Source organism: Apium graveolens, chromosome 4, assembly GCF_009905375.1.
Source record: "Apium graveolens cultivar Ventura chromosome 4, ASM990537v1, whole genome shotgun sequence".
In the NCBI taxonomy this organism is placed as follows: Eukaryota; Viridiplantae; Streptophyta; class Magnoliopsida; order Apiales; family Apiaceae; genus Apium; species Apium graveolens.
This window is the reverse complement of record NC_133650.1, coordinates 302,010,739-302,026,485: the sequence shown is the minus strand read 5'-3', so window position 1 is coordinate 302,026,485 and position 15,747 is coordinate 302,010,739. Positions and strand designations below refer to the sequence as shown.

Sequence of the window (15,747 nt, the reverse complement as noted above, 5' to 3'; positions counted from 1 at the left end):
ACCCAACTGACAGTGGAGTATTCAATCGGCCAAAATTGGCCACTTTTTTCAGAATGGCTATTTTTGTTAAAATTTTTCAAAAATCGACTATTTTTGTCATTTTTTCCTTAATTTCTTTCTGTATCATCAGCTCTTTAATCATTCATTCTTTATTTTAATTGTTTTAAAAATCTCCTTTGTTGTTTGTTTTAATGGCAGCCTCAGACCCTTTTAGTCTTGAAAACCTGCTTTGTACTGAAACTGATAGTCTGCATTTTGATGACCTTGAGGCCATTGATGATCTTAACCATCTTATAGATTCTAATAATCTGGTGGACAATGGATCAGAGCCGTTAATTGGTCTTATTCCAATGCAGAGTGATCAAGTTGTGTGTTCTTTGTTTGACAAAGAAAAAGATTTTCTCCCAGCTAGTGATTATTTAGAAAGATTGGCTAATGAGGAACTTGAATTTGTGATATTAGAAGAAGCTGTTGATTGGATGTATAAGGTTGTCTTTGTGTCTTTCTTGAGTTTTGTTGTTTTTTTAAATTGAGTAAAGGACATTCTTCGATTTTTGTTAAATTTTTTGGTGTTTGGGAGAAAAAAGTGGTGGATTTTATACCGGTTAAATATCAAAGTGGTCACTCAACTGAACGCCATATATCAGTTTAATCATCAAAGTTAACGGGGTATCAGTTTATACCCCTTTAGTCACCATTGTTGTTTGATAAATGCTTTACATGAATTTATAATCTTTATTGCATTTTTTGCGTATGCCCTTGTGAATGATGCCTAATTAGAAGTGATGCCGATGTGGAATTTCTGATTCGGGTTTTTGTGTTTTTGATTAATAGGCTCATGGGCATTTTTATTTTGGAGCGCCGACTATTTACTTAGCGATTAATTACTTGAATCGCTATCTTTCTGTTTATGAACATCTAGTAAGTCCATGAAATTAATTAAAGTCGATGCTTTTAGCGTAATTTAGTTTTTCTGTGTGTATTAACATGCTAAATTGCTAATTGTCACTTCTTTATATGCATTGCATAGGTTGAAAAATTTTGGAGTGTTCAATTGGTAGCTGTGGCCTACTTATTGTTAGCAGCAAAATTGGAAGATGTTGGAGTGCCATCTACTGTTGATTTGCAGGCAAGCGAAATTCTTCTAAAGATTATGACATGTATCGTGTGTGCATGTGATGTTTATGCTAGCTGTGGCCTGTGTGACATACTCTGCTTTAATTTAATGATCAAAGCTTGGTCCGAATCTTTGATAGTTATAAGAAGATGTCATTTTTTTTAATTCAGGTGGCAGATCCTAGCTTTATTTTTGAATATCAGTCATTAAAATCGATGGAGCTTAATGTGTTGGCCAGCTTGAAATGGAGGATGCATGCTTGTACTCCGTTTTCGTATATAGATTTCTTCATTAGAAAGCTCAAAAGTGAAGATATGATTCCATCAGAGTCTCTGATGTATGGATCATTGATCTATAAATCATGCCAGTTCATTGTGAACACAATGAAAGGTCTCACAGTTAAAATATTAAAATAAAGTTTCTTAACTGATTTTGGTACTATGATGTTCCAAGTGTTTGATACAGATTTTGGTGGAATAAAATGCAGGTGTTGATTTCCTAGAATTTAGGCCCTCGGAAATCTCAGCTGCTGTTGCAATCTGTGTTACGAGAGAAACACAGGAATCAGAGATTGACAAGGCAATATCTGGTGTCATGCATTTTGAGAAGGTAAACAATTGCGGTGTCCACTGTAATAAAAGACAGGACAAACCTTCTTGTATTTTTCTTAAACATATGATTTGTTGGACTTTGCAGGATAGGCTGCTGAAGTGTGTTCAAATGATTGAAGATTTGACAGAGATAGCAGCGAGTACTGATCTACCTGATGGTACTGTATCAGTAGCAGCTCGAGCAGGGTCCGGGAGTCCTGTTGGGGTGTTGGATGCAGCATTCTTGAGCTATAGAATCTACGGGAGAACAGTTGTTTCAGATCCTAGTTCATCAAACGCTGCTAATCAAGATCCGAAAAGGAGAAGGCTTGATTGATCATTTCAAGAGATCAAGTCATTTAATATGGACCTCTGATGCATTACTCAAGTCCCAACAGTTTCGATTGAATCGTGGTTTTGGTGTGGCTGGCTTCATGCAAGTGCCCGCATAGAAATATATAAACACAGATGACAGAATAGGAGTTACATGTTAGGATATGAATAGGATTGTTAGTTATTCTTTTTATTTCTTAGTTGTGATTCAGACAATTATTTTAATGTTTTACCGAAGCATTTTGCTATAAACTGTGTGGTCTTTTGAATATTACTTCTATTTCTTAGTTAAAGGTTTTTTTGCATAAATTAACATATATATATATATATATATATTATATATACATATATATGTGTGTGTCTATATATATATATATGAAAGTCTTGAATTTAATTTTTTTGTGTAAATATAAGAATATATATATATGTATATATATTATATATACATATATGTGTGTGTCTATATATATATATATATGAAAGTCCTGAATTTAATTTTTTTGTGTAAATATAAGAATATAACACTTAAATTATGACATGATTAAATATAAATATTTATTCAGTTAGAGGTATAAATGGTTGTGATCCACATAATCATATTTAATATATAAGTTTCTCTAGTTGATTTGTTTTTAATATTTAATTCACAAATATTTATAGTAGACTACAATGTGATAAATATGGTATATGCCAGTCAACTGTGATTAAAGGTGGGTGTGAAGTGGGAGAGGAGGGATGTCGTAATTGGGGTGCGAAGCGAATGGGCGCTGTGCTGTTTTTCGGGGGCGGGCGAAGAGAGACGAAGTATTCTTTAATCATGTTTGACCAATTAATATAAATAAATAAATTTTATTTTAATAGTAAGATTTTGTACGATTTTCGCATATCTTTTTATCTATATATTTTTTTTGTCATTAAGATTAACGACGAATAATAATATTTTGTAAAAATAAATTTTTTTATAATTTAAATGTACTACCACTTTTTTTATAAATAACATAATTTTGTACTCAAGTTTCTCATGTATTAATATTGTTTATTTTTTTATAATAATAATATTAATAATAATATTTATTATTATTACTATAATAAAAATAATTATTATTATTATTAGAATTTTTAATATATATGTTTTATAGACCTGCTATTCAAATTAAATATTTTTTATTTTTTAATAAAATTTAAAATTATTACTATTACTATTAATAATTATTTTTACTTTATATTTAAAATTCACTTATTTATATTATAATTTGATAATTAATAATTTATGTATTCTCGTCTTTAGAATTTAACTTACGTTAAAAATAAGTACAATTTTATTTTTTGTAGACAAAAAAAAATTGAATCATTAACTAAAAGAAAATTTTCATTTGAATATTAGGTTTTTAATTTTCGAAGCAAATAAAAAGGATAAGACATGACTGCCACATGCCAAATAGAAAAACAAACTCACGGTAATATAATATTTTTATTGTTTTGCTCTGATAATTAAGAACATGCTCTGAAAATATAACATCTCTGACTAAATTGTTATATATATACCCATGTACGTATCATACGTACATATGTTTGTATAGATATATGTATGTATGTATGTATATATGGATACATGCATGCGTGCATGTATTTATATAATAATTAGTTATATATATATATATATATATTAAGTATGCAATAACTAATCGGTATTAGTAAGTAGCTTATGTATTATATGATGTATTATGTATCTCTATAATAATTAGTTATAAATAAATATATATATTAAGTATGCAACAACTAATCGATATTCGTAAGTCAATTATGTATTATATGAATTCTTATGAAAGGGTTATCATTTAAATTTTTTATATTAATTTTTTTTAATAGAGTATGTAAATTTTATGAAGAATTTTTTTTTAATGACTTGCATATTAATGATATTTTAATTGAGGTAATAAAAATTACATGAATAAATCTGTATTAAATATATATAATGAATGAGTTGCATATTAATGATATTTAATTGAGGTAATAAAAATTACATGAATGAATCAGTATTAATTATATAATAATGAATGAGCATTAATGGTTAAAACAAATCATGTATGGATATTAATTACTGGATCAATGATTAAATTTGCTGAGCAAACCCTGTGCTGTATTAGATATATAATAGATTAGGTGTGACCTAGACAATTGTTTTAATGTTTAATGGAAGCCTTTTACTATGAATTGTGTGGTACTAAAAGTTATGAAAAAAGTTCCATATATATATATATGAGAAAAGTTACCACATTTTTATTGGAGACTTAGGAGATTCTGCGATCAAAACACTATAAAATATATTATTTTATGAAATATATTTTATGAATATCACTAATTCATTAAAATTGTTGAAGATCATTTAATTTTAATAAGTATTATGTGTATGTTCAGCAATTTGAACAAATATTCTGCAAACTAAATATGTTTCGTAGAATAAATATTTTTGTAATGTTCTACATGTACATGTTTGATTTTCAAGATTTTGAATAAAATAACGATCTTTGTAGAACATTATTCGTAAAATAATACGTTTTACAATATTTTTATGCAATATTTTATAAAACGGATGTTTGTAATATATATGTATATAAATATATTTATTTAAAATATATAAAAGAAAATATTGGAATCCGAATATGAATATCATTAATATTTTCATATAATATTTGAATTCGTTTCCTAAACAATTTTTTATATTTATTATTAGACTTTAATTATATTTTTTGAATAAATAGCAGATAATAATAATTTCAAATGTTTTGAAATTAAATTATATGATAAATTACCTGTGCACTCCTTTTCCGAAAAATTAACTTCAACGTATATTTCAAGGTATAAATTTTTCATCTTAAAATTTAAATTTATATTAATAATCCTCAAATAGAAAAAAAATAACCCATATTAATATAATTTTTTCATAACAAAAATATTATAAAAAATTAAAAATTAAATACCATGAATTTTTTATTTTAATTCCTATTTATATATTTAGTATCATATATGTTCAATTTTGTATTGAGATATTACTATATATTGATATTTATATTCTTTTTTTTAATATATATGAATATTAATCAAAAATCAAAATAAAAATCATATACATATATTGAACATTTCAAATTTAGTGAATTTCTTTCGAAAGTTATCAGATTGAGTATTTTTGAAAATCGGACATGCATGAGCCAGCTTTCTTTAAACATGAGTTTCGGGTGAACGGGGCGAAACTGAATTTATCTATACTTTTTATATATATTATAACTAGTTTATATTACATACTTTGATATATGTTAGTGGCTTAGGTATCGGAAAAGAATGAATATTCTAAATTATAAAAGATAGTATTTTGAACACCATAAATAATATCTTGAACAATAAAAAGAAATACTTTAAATATCGAAATAAAAGATATCCTTTTGTTTTATATTTAACAATTTCCAAGCAAAACTCGGTACAAACATATCTAGCTTATAAGAAATTATTAACTTTCACACTCTAACAACTGTTATTATCATATTGGTCACAGGTTCGAATCACACGAGAGAAGAATTTATGATTATGTCTCCTGTGCCAAAACATGTCGCTTAAATGCAGTTTACCTTGGTTCACGTATTTTGTAGGCTATTACGTGAGCATGTAGGGTTTAACCAGTGCGCTCCCGAAGGGTAGCGGCTGCGGGTTATCTACGATAAAAAAAAAAGAATAAATTTAATAAAGAAAAAATCGGATTTTGTCTGAATTTTTGAAAAGCCTATAATTTAATCTGGGCGGGAGGATTTTATTCGGACTTTTTAAAATTTGGATTTTTCTAATTCCGAAATTTTAATCCGAATTTTTCGGATTCGGAATGGCCGAATTTTCAAATAAAATGACTCGTTTAGCACTTGCGGGGCCGAGTTTTTTTCCGGATCGGCCTTTTCTCTGGATCTGATCGGATCGAACTTTGGGTTTTAGACTTTATAATACGGTGAGTTTATTTTATAAATAATTGTCCTGATTGGTATGGATAAAAACCTTTTATAGTTAAAATTTTTAAAATTAAATACAAAATTAAATAATTTTACGTAAAAATATATGAACCGTCTTCCATTTGTCTTCATTATATCCTATTTGTAATTGGAGTAAGGGGGATTTTGTTGGTACGGTTGTATGGTTTAGTTGTCAGAGAGGTGAGTTGCACGTGCTAAAGTATATCGGTATTATGTAGACTATATTTATTTCATTTGTCCTATTATTCTACTCTAATATCTAATCATCTAAATAACAAACATAGTAGGTATTTTTTTTTTGAATAAAAGCAGATTGCATTACTCAGAAATATCAGCCAAAAGAGCCTCCAACAACAAACCTGAAGGAGACGTAAGAAAGTTTTGGCAATTCAGAGAACAGGGTAATTTGGCTACTAAATGAGCAACCCTATTCGCTTGCCTTTTAACAAAAGAGATTGAATAGCCTGGTCTAGAAGCAAAAATAATACGGCAGGCATCCAAGATAAAACCCACTTCTAAAAAATTGTCTGAGGAAGAATTTATAGCTTGCACCGTGATGAGAGAATCTGATTCAATTACCACCTTATCATAGTTCATAGAGTTAAGCCATTGCAGACCTTCCAGAATTGCAAGAGATTCAGCTTCAACGACTGTGTTAACCATACTTCTGGCTAGAGTGATACCTTGTATAAGCGTCCCTGTATAGTCCCTAAGCACCAAACCAATAGAGAAAGCTTGAGTACCTAACTTTACAGCTGCATCAACATTAAGCTTTAAGACTCCCAACTCCGGTTTCGACCACTTTGCTGAACTCTGGGATGTACTGTGAGACCGAGTAACCCCATGCATTGCACTCTTGTCTCTGGCTTCCTTCCACTCCGTAATACCTTTGGTGCTCCATGCAATAGCTACTTCCGCTGGCGCGACCTTGTTTTCCCAAACCCGCTTGTTACGAAAAAACCAGATGCCCCAGAGGACTTTGGCAATTTTCAAAAACTCCTCGCCGGGACCTGTGCTTAGTTTGTTAATTAGCCAAGCAGGGACAGATACCTCCAGAGGGATAATGTAAACTGCATCAACCACCTGCCAGCAAGCCATAGCGAAAGGACACTGAAAGAAGAGATGACGGAGATCTTCCACCCCAGAGTTACAGAACGGACAGCTAACAGGAAGATTTACTCCCTTAGAACTCAACCGGCTTCTCACCGGAATGTTATTCCTGCAGCAACGCCACAAAAACAATTTAATTTTATGTGGAAGCTCTAGTTTCCAAAGCTTGCTCCAGCCTTCAGATTGCGGGACAGAACCCACTCCAATATTGCGCCCATGCCAAAACTGATAACCTGTCTTAACTGAATAAACACCATTTTTCGTCCTTGACCAAGCTAAACGATCAGTACCACGAACACCAGGGATACGGGTTGACAGAATCAAAGCAGCATCAGTAGCAGAAAACGTGGACACCACTTTACTAACATCCCAATCATTTGATCCGGGCAAAAATAAATCCGCCACTCTAATGTTTCTATCAACATAACTGTGAGTTTGATCGACTCGAAAGTCCGCTTTTGCAGTCAACCAAGGGTCCTGACAGCACTTTATTGTTTCCCCATCTCCCAGCACCCATCTGTAACCCTGCATAATCTCATTCCTAGCTGTAACAATTCCTTGCCAGATAAAACTAGAACCAGCACCCAATTTAGCCTGTAAGATATGCAAGTTCGGGAAATATTTAGCTTTAAAGAGACGTGATACGAGAGCCTGAGGCTTGTTGATGAACGTCCAAACATGTTTGGCTACAAGGGCAATATTATACCCATAGAGGCTGCGAAACGCTAAACCACCTTGACATTTGGACATGGATAGACCATTCCACGCTACCCAATTGATGCCTCTCCTATCAGAAGTACCTGACTGCCACCAATAATTATTCAACATAACCTCCATTTCATTACACATAGATCTGGGGAGTAAAAATGAGGACATACAGTAGGAGGGAACCGCAGTAGCAACGGTTTTAATGAGAACTGTTTTTCCTGCACGAGACATTTTCTTGGCTCTCCACCCTTGTAAACGTTTCCACAGTCTATCTTTGATAAAACCAAACACCCGCTTCTTCGATCTTCCCACTAACGAAGGTAAGCCCAGGTACATACTGTGCTGCAAATCATTAGAGACACCTAAGATATGTGAAATTTCACTCCGTTTGTCCTGCTTAACATTCGAACTAAAAAATATTCCAGACTTCTGATAGTTAATAGACTGTCCCGATTGACTAGCATACTCATCCAGTAAGGCCTTAACCACTACTGCTTCATGATTAGAAGCTCGGAAGAAGAGGAAAGAGTCATCGGCAAACAAGAGATGTGAAATCACCGGTGCAGAATTACTGACCTTAACTCCATGGATAGAATTCGCTGAAGCTGCTCTAGAAAGACTTAGAGATAGCCCTTCAACACAGAAGAGAAATAGATACGGAGACAACGGGTCTCCTTGTCTGATCCCTCTCGTTGGAACGATCGGACCAACTTTGACGCCATTAAAACAGAACTCGTAGGATACTGTTTGTATACAGAGCATCATCCAGTTGACCCATTGAGCACAAAAACCCATAGCTTGCATCCTTCTCTTTAGATATAACCAATTCACTCTATCATACGCCTTTGATATGTCTAGTTTGAGCGCCACATCACCATCACTACCTCGAACTGACTTCTTCATGTGGTGGATTATTTCAAAAGCAATCATAACGTTGTCATTAATGCTTCTTCCCGGCACAAATGCAGCCTGGTTCTCAGTAATAATATGGGGAAGAATACGTTTTAGTCTGTTTGCCAAAACCTTAGACAAAATCTTATAAAGGACGTTGCAGAGTGCTATAGGGCGGAGATCTCTCATGCGACAAGCATTGTCTTTCTTAGGTATGAGGACGACATTAGTATCATTCAAGTTGGCAGGAAATGAAGAATTCCGAAGCCAATCTCTACATCCCATGAAGACTTCCTTTCCCAGGACAGGCCAGAACTGCTGAAAGAAGGCGGGATTAAGACCATCCGGACCACTGGACTTGTCTGGATGCATCTGTTTAACAGCCGTAGTAAACTCTTGAAAGGTTAACTCAGCTACCAACATTTGATTATGAGCATCTGTTATACATCTGTCCTCTTCCGTGCCATAATAACTTGAGTTGTTTTGCCCATTTCTGAATACGTCGAGAAAATAGTCTCTTACAATCCTGCACATTCCATCAATATCATTTACCTGACTCCCACTGTCGTTTTCCAGAAAAGGAATATGGTTAGTTTTCTTCCGAGTAGACGCTGAAGCATGAAAAAATTTTGTATTAGCATCCCCTTCAGATAACCAAAAGGTCTTAGATCTTTGCTTCCAATAGACCTCTTCATGGAGGAGTAATTCATTCAACCTCTCCCGCTCTTCAAAGTACAGTGTCACACCTTCATTATCAATTCGGTTCACAAGTGTGGCAAGTAGAGCCTTCTGCTTCTTCACCTTGTCTCGGAATTTATGGAAGAAATTCCTCCCCCAACGAGCCATAAAGCTTGACACAGAAATCAGCTTAGGAATGATATGAGAAGGATCAAGAGACAGCCAATACTCAGTCGTTTCCTTGTGGAAGTTCTCCTCCTGCAACCAGGTATTTTCAAAGCGAAAGCGAAACTCTTTTCTAGTGAAAGCCACACTATAGAGGTCCAACATAATAGAATCATGGTCAGAAACTGGAGTTCGAATTACTGAAAGTTTAGACAAAGGGAACAAGTGTAACCAAGAACGAGTAGCAAAAGCCCTATCCAGACGCTCTTTAACCCATCCATTAGAGCCCCGAGACTTTTCCCAGGTGAATTTACCTCCTTGCAGATCAATCTCAATTAACAAAGAGTCATCAATAGCAGCTCGAAAACCATTCATGAGGGATTGGGGTCTTGGCGAACCCCCCCACTTATCAGCTGGACAAAGTAAATCATTAAAATCACCAATAATAGCCCAAGGAAGTTGAGACAGACCAGCCAATCTACGAAGAAGATCCCAGGATGCTTGCCTACGATCATTTTCAGGGAAACCATAAAAACACGAAAGCGACCACACAGCAACTCCATTAGTTAAGAAATTAACATTAATGTGGTTGCGAGAGTAGCTAGTAATTTCACAATTCACATTATTCCTCCAAAAAACTGCTAACCCTCCACTACGACCTACCCTATCTACAGAAAAACATTGAGAGAAACCAAATTTAACACGCAACTCTTCGATTTTATTAGCATAAGAAATAGTCTCAGAGAGAAAAAGAAATTCCGGGTTATGGGACTTAATAAGATCGCCCAATGCTCGAACTGCCCGAGGGGAACCCAACCCCTGACAGTTCCAACTGAGAGCATTCATTGTTCACGGCTAGCTTGCTTTGCAAGCTTAGCCAATTCAGAGTTATGAGAAACTAGACAATCAGATGAAGAAAGACTAGCCTCAGTATGAAGGTCTCTGTTAACTCCCTCTATTTCCATAAAAGTATCTGCTTCTGGGCCTCTCCTTCGTTTATTTCGTTCTTCAATATTAAGCCCAATAAGCTCCTCCTCAGCAGGCCCATTCTGTTTTTTAAATTTTGCCGCCCCTTGCACCTCATCCACATAATTAAATCGAAATCCCGGATTTCTAGCTCTGTTAGATAAACCAACGCTAACATCACGCTCCTGAGAACTCGGCTGAACCAATTGCTTACCAGAATCCCCCGAATATTGCTGATAGACATTTGAATTTCCATGAATTGCGTCCCAGTCATTATCTCTTTCATCACGGAGAAATTTGCTCCGATCCTGACCTACTGATCGCCTCGCCTGAGCTCGAAGCCAGGGTCCCCAATCTCTAACAACGTCAGTCGTCGTAAGATTAAGTTTTTGAGTGCAAAAACGCTCAGTATGAGTCACTAATCCGCATACAAAACAAAAGTCACTAAGTCTCTCATATTTGCACTGGACAATACATTCCGCTCCATTTTTCCTGCATATTTTCTTCCTGCGCTTCAGGGGTTGTCTCACATCAATACTAACTTTGATCCGCATGCACTCACGCCAAATACTGGAATTATTATTTGGATCATATGAAATAAACGTCCCAAAGAAGTTGCCAAGCTGCTTTCCTGCAATTTCCGTCATCAATCCTGAAGGAACACCGAACAACTGGACCCAAAACTGTAGATTAAACAAAGGGACCTCTAGAGGATCCTCTCCAGCACCAATTTTGTTAAGAACTAGCATTGCCCCATCAAACGACCATGGTCCGCCATTAAACACCCAATCAATGTCATCTACATGATAGAACTGAAAAAGAAAGACATTCGGCTTCAAATCCTTAATGTTTATACCTCTTGCTGGACGCCAGATGTCAGCCATTTTGGATTTCATCGCACGGACATTCAAACCTTTCCCTGTTAGAAAGCGTCCCACAAGACAACAATCAAACTTGTTGGATACATCCTCTGCTTCCTCATCAAAAAGGAGCTCTGCATTCTCCTCATCGTCAATTTCAATTCTTGCCAACCTTTCGTTCAGATCTTCCACTCGTTCCATAATACCAAGACTCCCACGTTCTTTAGCAAAAGAAAGGAGAGAAAAACAAAAACTCTCACTTTATAGGAGAGAAAAACTAATCAAAAAACATCTAGTTTTTAAAATAAATTTCACTAAAATGCTAACCCACTCAATTGATTGTTTTCAATTTTGGAAATCTACCCAAAATATCCAACATGTCCAAAACATAGTAGGTATATAATTAAGAATTTGAATTATAATTATATATTCTTAAATGATATAAAATAATATCAAAAGTATTATATTATGTATAACACAAGACACGATTATCCTAATAAAAATAAGTATAAGTAAAACAAACCATTTATAATCGGGTTAAAGTAGTATCCTTTTTATAAAAATATTGAAATGGATAAGTTTGAATTAAAATATTTTTGAATAGACAATTTTCATTTTTATCATATAAAATAAGAAAAACATTTAGATTATATTTAGGTATAAATATCACATGCATTTTGTTTCATTTTGTAAAAATGAAAAATTACGGATTTTATTTTAAAAAATTTAGACCACATTAATACTATTAATCATAAAAATGAGGAATAAATATAATAATAAAAAATCTATTACAATTCAAAATTGAAATACAAATTTAATAAAATACATTCTAGATTATATTTCTATCAATTATTCTATTATTCTAATAAAAATATTTAACAATATGTGTAACAAAGACAAAAGGTAATTCACTAAGAAATAGAACTATAATTATATATTTTTAAATGATATAAAATAATGTTAAAAGTGTTATATAAATAATAAAAAAAACAATTATCTTAATAAAATTAAATATAAGTAACAATCAACGAATCATTTGTTAACCGGGTTGAAGTGATATCATTTTCTTTAAAAAATTTAGAATGGGTAATTTTGATTTAAAATATTTTTGAATAGATAATTTTATTTTTATCAAATAAAATGAGGAACACATTTAGATTGTATTTAGTTATAAATATTACATATGTTTTGTTTTATTTTGTAAAATAGGAAAATTAGTGATTGTCTTTTTAAAAAAATAGAGTACAGGAATCATATAAAACTTAAAATTTAGATAATAAATTATTACAATTTAAAATTAAAATATAAAATCTAATGAAATACATTTAAAAGTACCATGACATTTAACTGTAAAGTACTATTTTTTTTCAAAATCATTACTGGAATACAAAATATTGTAAAATATTGTTACAAGTACGATGCAAATCTCAAACAACTTTTGAATCTTTGATCAAACTTCAGAAAAGAAAATATATAAATAAAGAAAAATAATTACATAAGTATATTATGTGATATGATTAAAATATTCTTTTTACAAATTTATAATGTGAAAAAAAATAAGATAACGAATAAATAAAATAAATTATAAGACATATTTATATTTAGGTTATCAAGGTAAAATATAAAAATACAATAATAATCAAATATATAAGTACAAAAAGTACAATTTCTTGAAAAATAGATTATTTACGAAAAACATAAAATTTATTTAGGGAATAATATTATTACATTAAAATTAAGTTAAATAAAAAAAATCTTCTAATAAAAATTATATGAAAAATAATAATAATCTTGTACATCGCACGGGTACAAAGTTAGTATTATTTAAAGTGTAAAAACCAACTTGTGCTGCTGACTCGACCGGTCGACGGCGATTGAGTGACGTCATCGCCGTACTTGCGCTTGTGGGTAGATGAATCGAATTGTGCCTCGTCAGCCATGGTTTTTTTATTGGGCGTGAGATGTGTAAAACCCTACGTGTCCTAAATAAAAAATGATAAATAATGATATATAAAAGTAAGTAAAAGTAAGTGAGACACTACCTCCGCCCATGATTTTCTTCACATGGGATTTACCTATTACGTAAAAAATTATCGGCCAAAAGTAGTTGTCTTAAGTCATCACCACTTGTATAATACACACAAACACATCATCCTATCTTTTGAGTAAACAGTCTCTTCATTCTTTGAAATGAGGGTAAAGTTGTACGTTATACTCTCCCCAGACACGGTCATAGGCGGTATTATCGGGTATGATGATGATGACAAAATTAAATAATTTTCCGTGAAATGATGTCAAATTTTTTTGTCTAAAAGAATTGGTAAGTTCACAAAGTCGACAAAAAAATCGATAAACTAGTTCAATTTAACTCATTCGTTAAACAAAGTTGAGTAAAACATAAATTCTGATTTAGAGAATTTTAAGCTACAATCAACCCAAAAAGAAAAAGTTTTACTACAATCGATAATAAAAAATCAAACTCTGATACTTGTAACCATTTAAGTGATAATGTCAAAAAGAGTTTGAATTTTGGGTATTTTTAAGTTTAAATTAAGCAAACTCAAATTTTTGAAACAGAAACATTTTTTAAAAAATTGGTAGAGTAAACTTTACTTACGAGTTAAACAAGCTGAATTTCTCGTGAACTTAACAATTAAAAAAATTAAACATCACTAAAATTTAGTTTATAAATAATAAAAGTAAATTTCAAAATAATTTATCTATTAATTTTACACAAATTTGAGTTCGAGTTTGAATCGAGCTGTATTCTCAAGTTCGAGTCAAGTTCTAGTCGCGTTTGATACATACTCATCTCGACTTGTTTTAAATAAATAAATGTGAATGTGTAGATCGGCTTGTATAAAAGTTCGAGTCAAGATGAGTTCAGTTAAAAGAGTTTGAGTACGAGGTACTCGCAAATACGAGGTACTTGCAAGTTCGCGGTGCTTGCGAGGAGCCTTGCCGGACACAAACTACAATCTACAGCCCCAATTTGAAGCCCTTTAACGGTCATGTGTGCATAATTGCATACTTTGTGTGAGTTGGTAGGTAGTCAACCGTATCCTATTTATATGTCTTTGACAATTTATGCTGTCAAAAAAATCGATCAGTCAATTAGGAAGCTAAACAAACTCATGCAATCTTCATAGTTTGTTCAACAACTTGTCATTAAATTAACATTTCCCCTCTTATAAATACCCATGTAAGGTATTACTTCTCAACAACAGAAAAACTGAAGTGCAAAGTTCATCATAACTTCCTCTAAAATATGGCACCTTTATTTTTGGTACTATTACTACTTACCAACCTTGACATAGACTTGACATGAGTCTAGGAGCAAGGCATCTCTTGCAAGATAGTCCCTCCGCTACCTTGCCCCTAATGATTACAATCCTGTCCCTTCTCGATACTACATTACCTCCGTTACCATCCATGCCTATGTTATCCAAGGTCGCATTGCACCTCTTCCCGCTGTTTCGATGCCCACAATCCCAGCTTTGCCAAGAACCACATTGCGACCTTTGCCAAGCGCCCAGGTTCCATCTATGCCAATCCCCACGATGCCGACCCTCCCAAAACTAACACTACCTCATCTTCCTTTTATCCCTACTTCTAAACCAACTACTATGCCTGCAATTCCTTCAATTCCTTTCTTCTCACCACCACCATCCAATTAACTAGGCTTCATCTGAGAAGATTTTATCGATCTTTTTTCCTCGGGAAATATGTACTACATATATCAGCATTTTGTTTGAATTTCTTGTATCACTCTATCTCATATGTGAAGTTTGGAATTTGTATTGTGGATTCATTGTAATTTATTTACAATAAATGTTTACATTTATATATGCACATACATAATGATTTTAGCGATTAGCATGCATAAACATCCCTAAATGTTGGAACCATGGAAACCTTGAGTTCACACTACAACAGGAAGGGGGTTTTGCGACAGAATAAATACAAAAAATCTATCGCAATTGACCGACTTTGTGACGGAAAAAACTGTCGTAAATGCATGTGTCGTAAGTTCTTATTCCGTCGCAATATCTTTTTCAATCGTAAGTTATTTGTGGGTCCCATGCTAAATAAAAATAATCATTAAAAAAAGGAAAAAACATAAAGTGTGATGAAAATCAGCCATAATTGTTTACAAATTTTTGACGTAATTCGTCATAACTATTCCCAGAATTACGACATTATTCGTCGCATAATTTTTAGAATTGTGACAGAATCCGTCATAAAATTGCACATAAATTATAACGAAATTCGTCATACATTCCCCATATTTGTGACAGGAACGGTCATAAACATGC

At 32.8% G+C, this 15,747-nt stretch overlaps 1 protein-coding gene across 1 annotated transcript; it reads left to right on the top strand.

Moving 5' to 3' along the window:
- Positions 1 to 191: 191 nt before the first annotated feature.
- Positions 192 to 2,044, top strand: LOC141719965 (cyclin-D2-1-like). Its single transcript, XM_074522323.1, has 6 exons — positions 192 to 488; positions 835 to 921; positions 1,031 to 1,129; positions 1,288 to 1,507; positions 1,605 to 1,726; positions 1,814 to 2,044. Exons 1-6 carry the CDS (start codon positions 192 to 194, stop codon positions 2,042 to 2,044), a joined length of 1,056 nt encoding a protein of 351 aa, XP_074378424.1.
- Positions 2,045 to 15,747: the final 13,703 nt, after the last annotated feature.

What these genes read in the sequence shown, in the direction of transcription:
- LOC141719965 (XM_074522323.1), top strand. Translation starts at nt 192, where the DNA reads ATGGCAGCCTCAGACCCTTTTAGTCTTGAAAACCTGCTTTGTACTGAA. An exon ending in CATCTACTGTTGATTTGCAG is followed by an intron (nt 1,130 to 1,287) that starts GCAAGCGAAATT and finishes TTTTTAATTCAG; the next exon opens with GTGGCAGATCCTAGCTTTAT. An exon ending in CATTGTGAACACAATGAAAG is followed by an intron (nt 1,508 to 1,604) that starts GTCTCACAGTTA and finishes AATAAAATGCAG; the next exon opens with GTGTTGATTTCCTAGAATTT.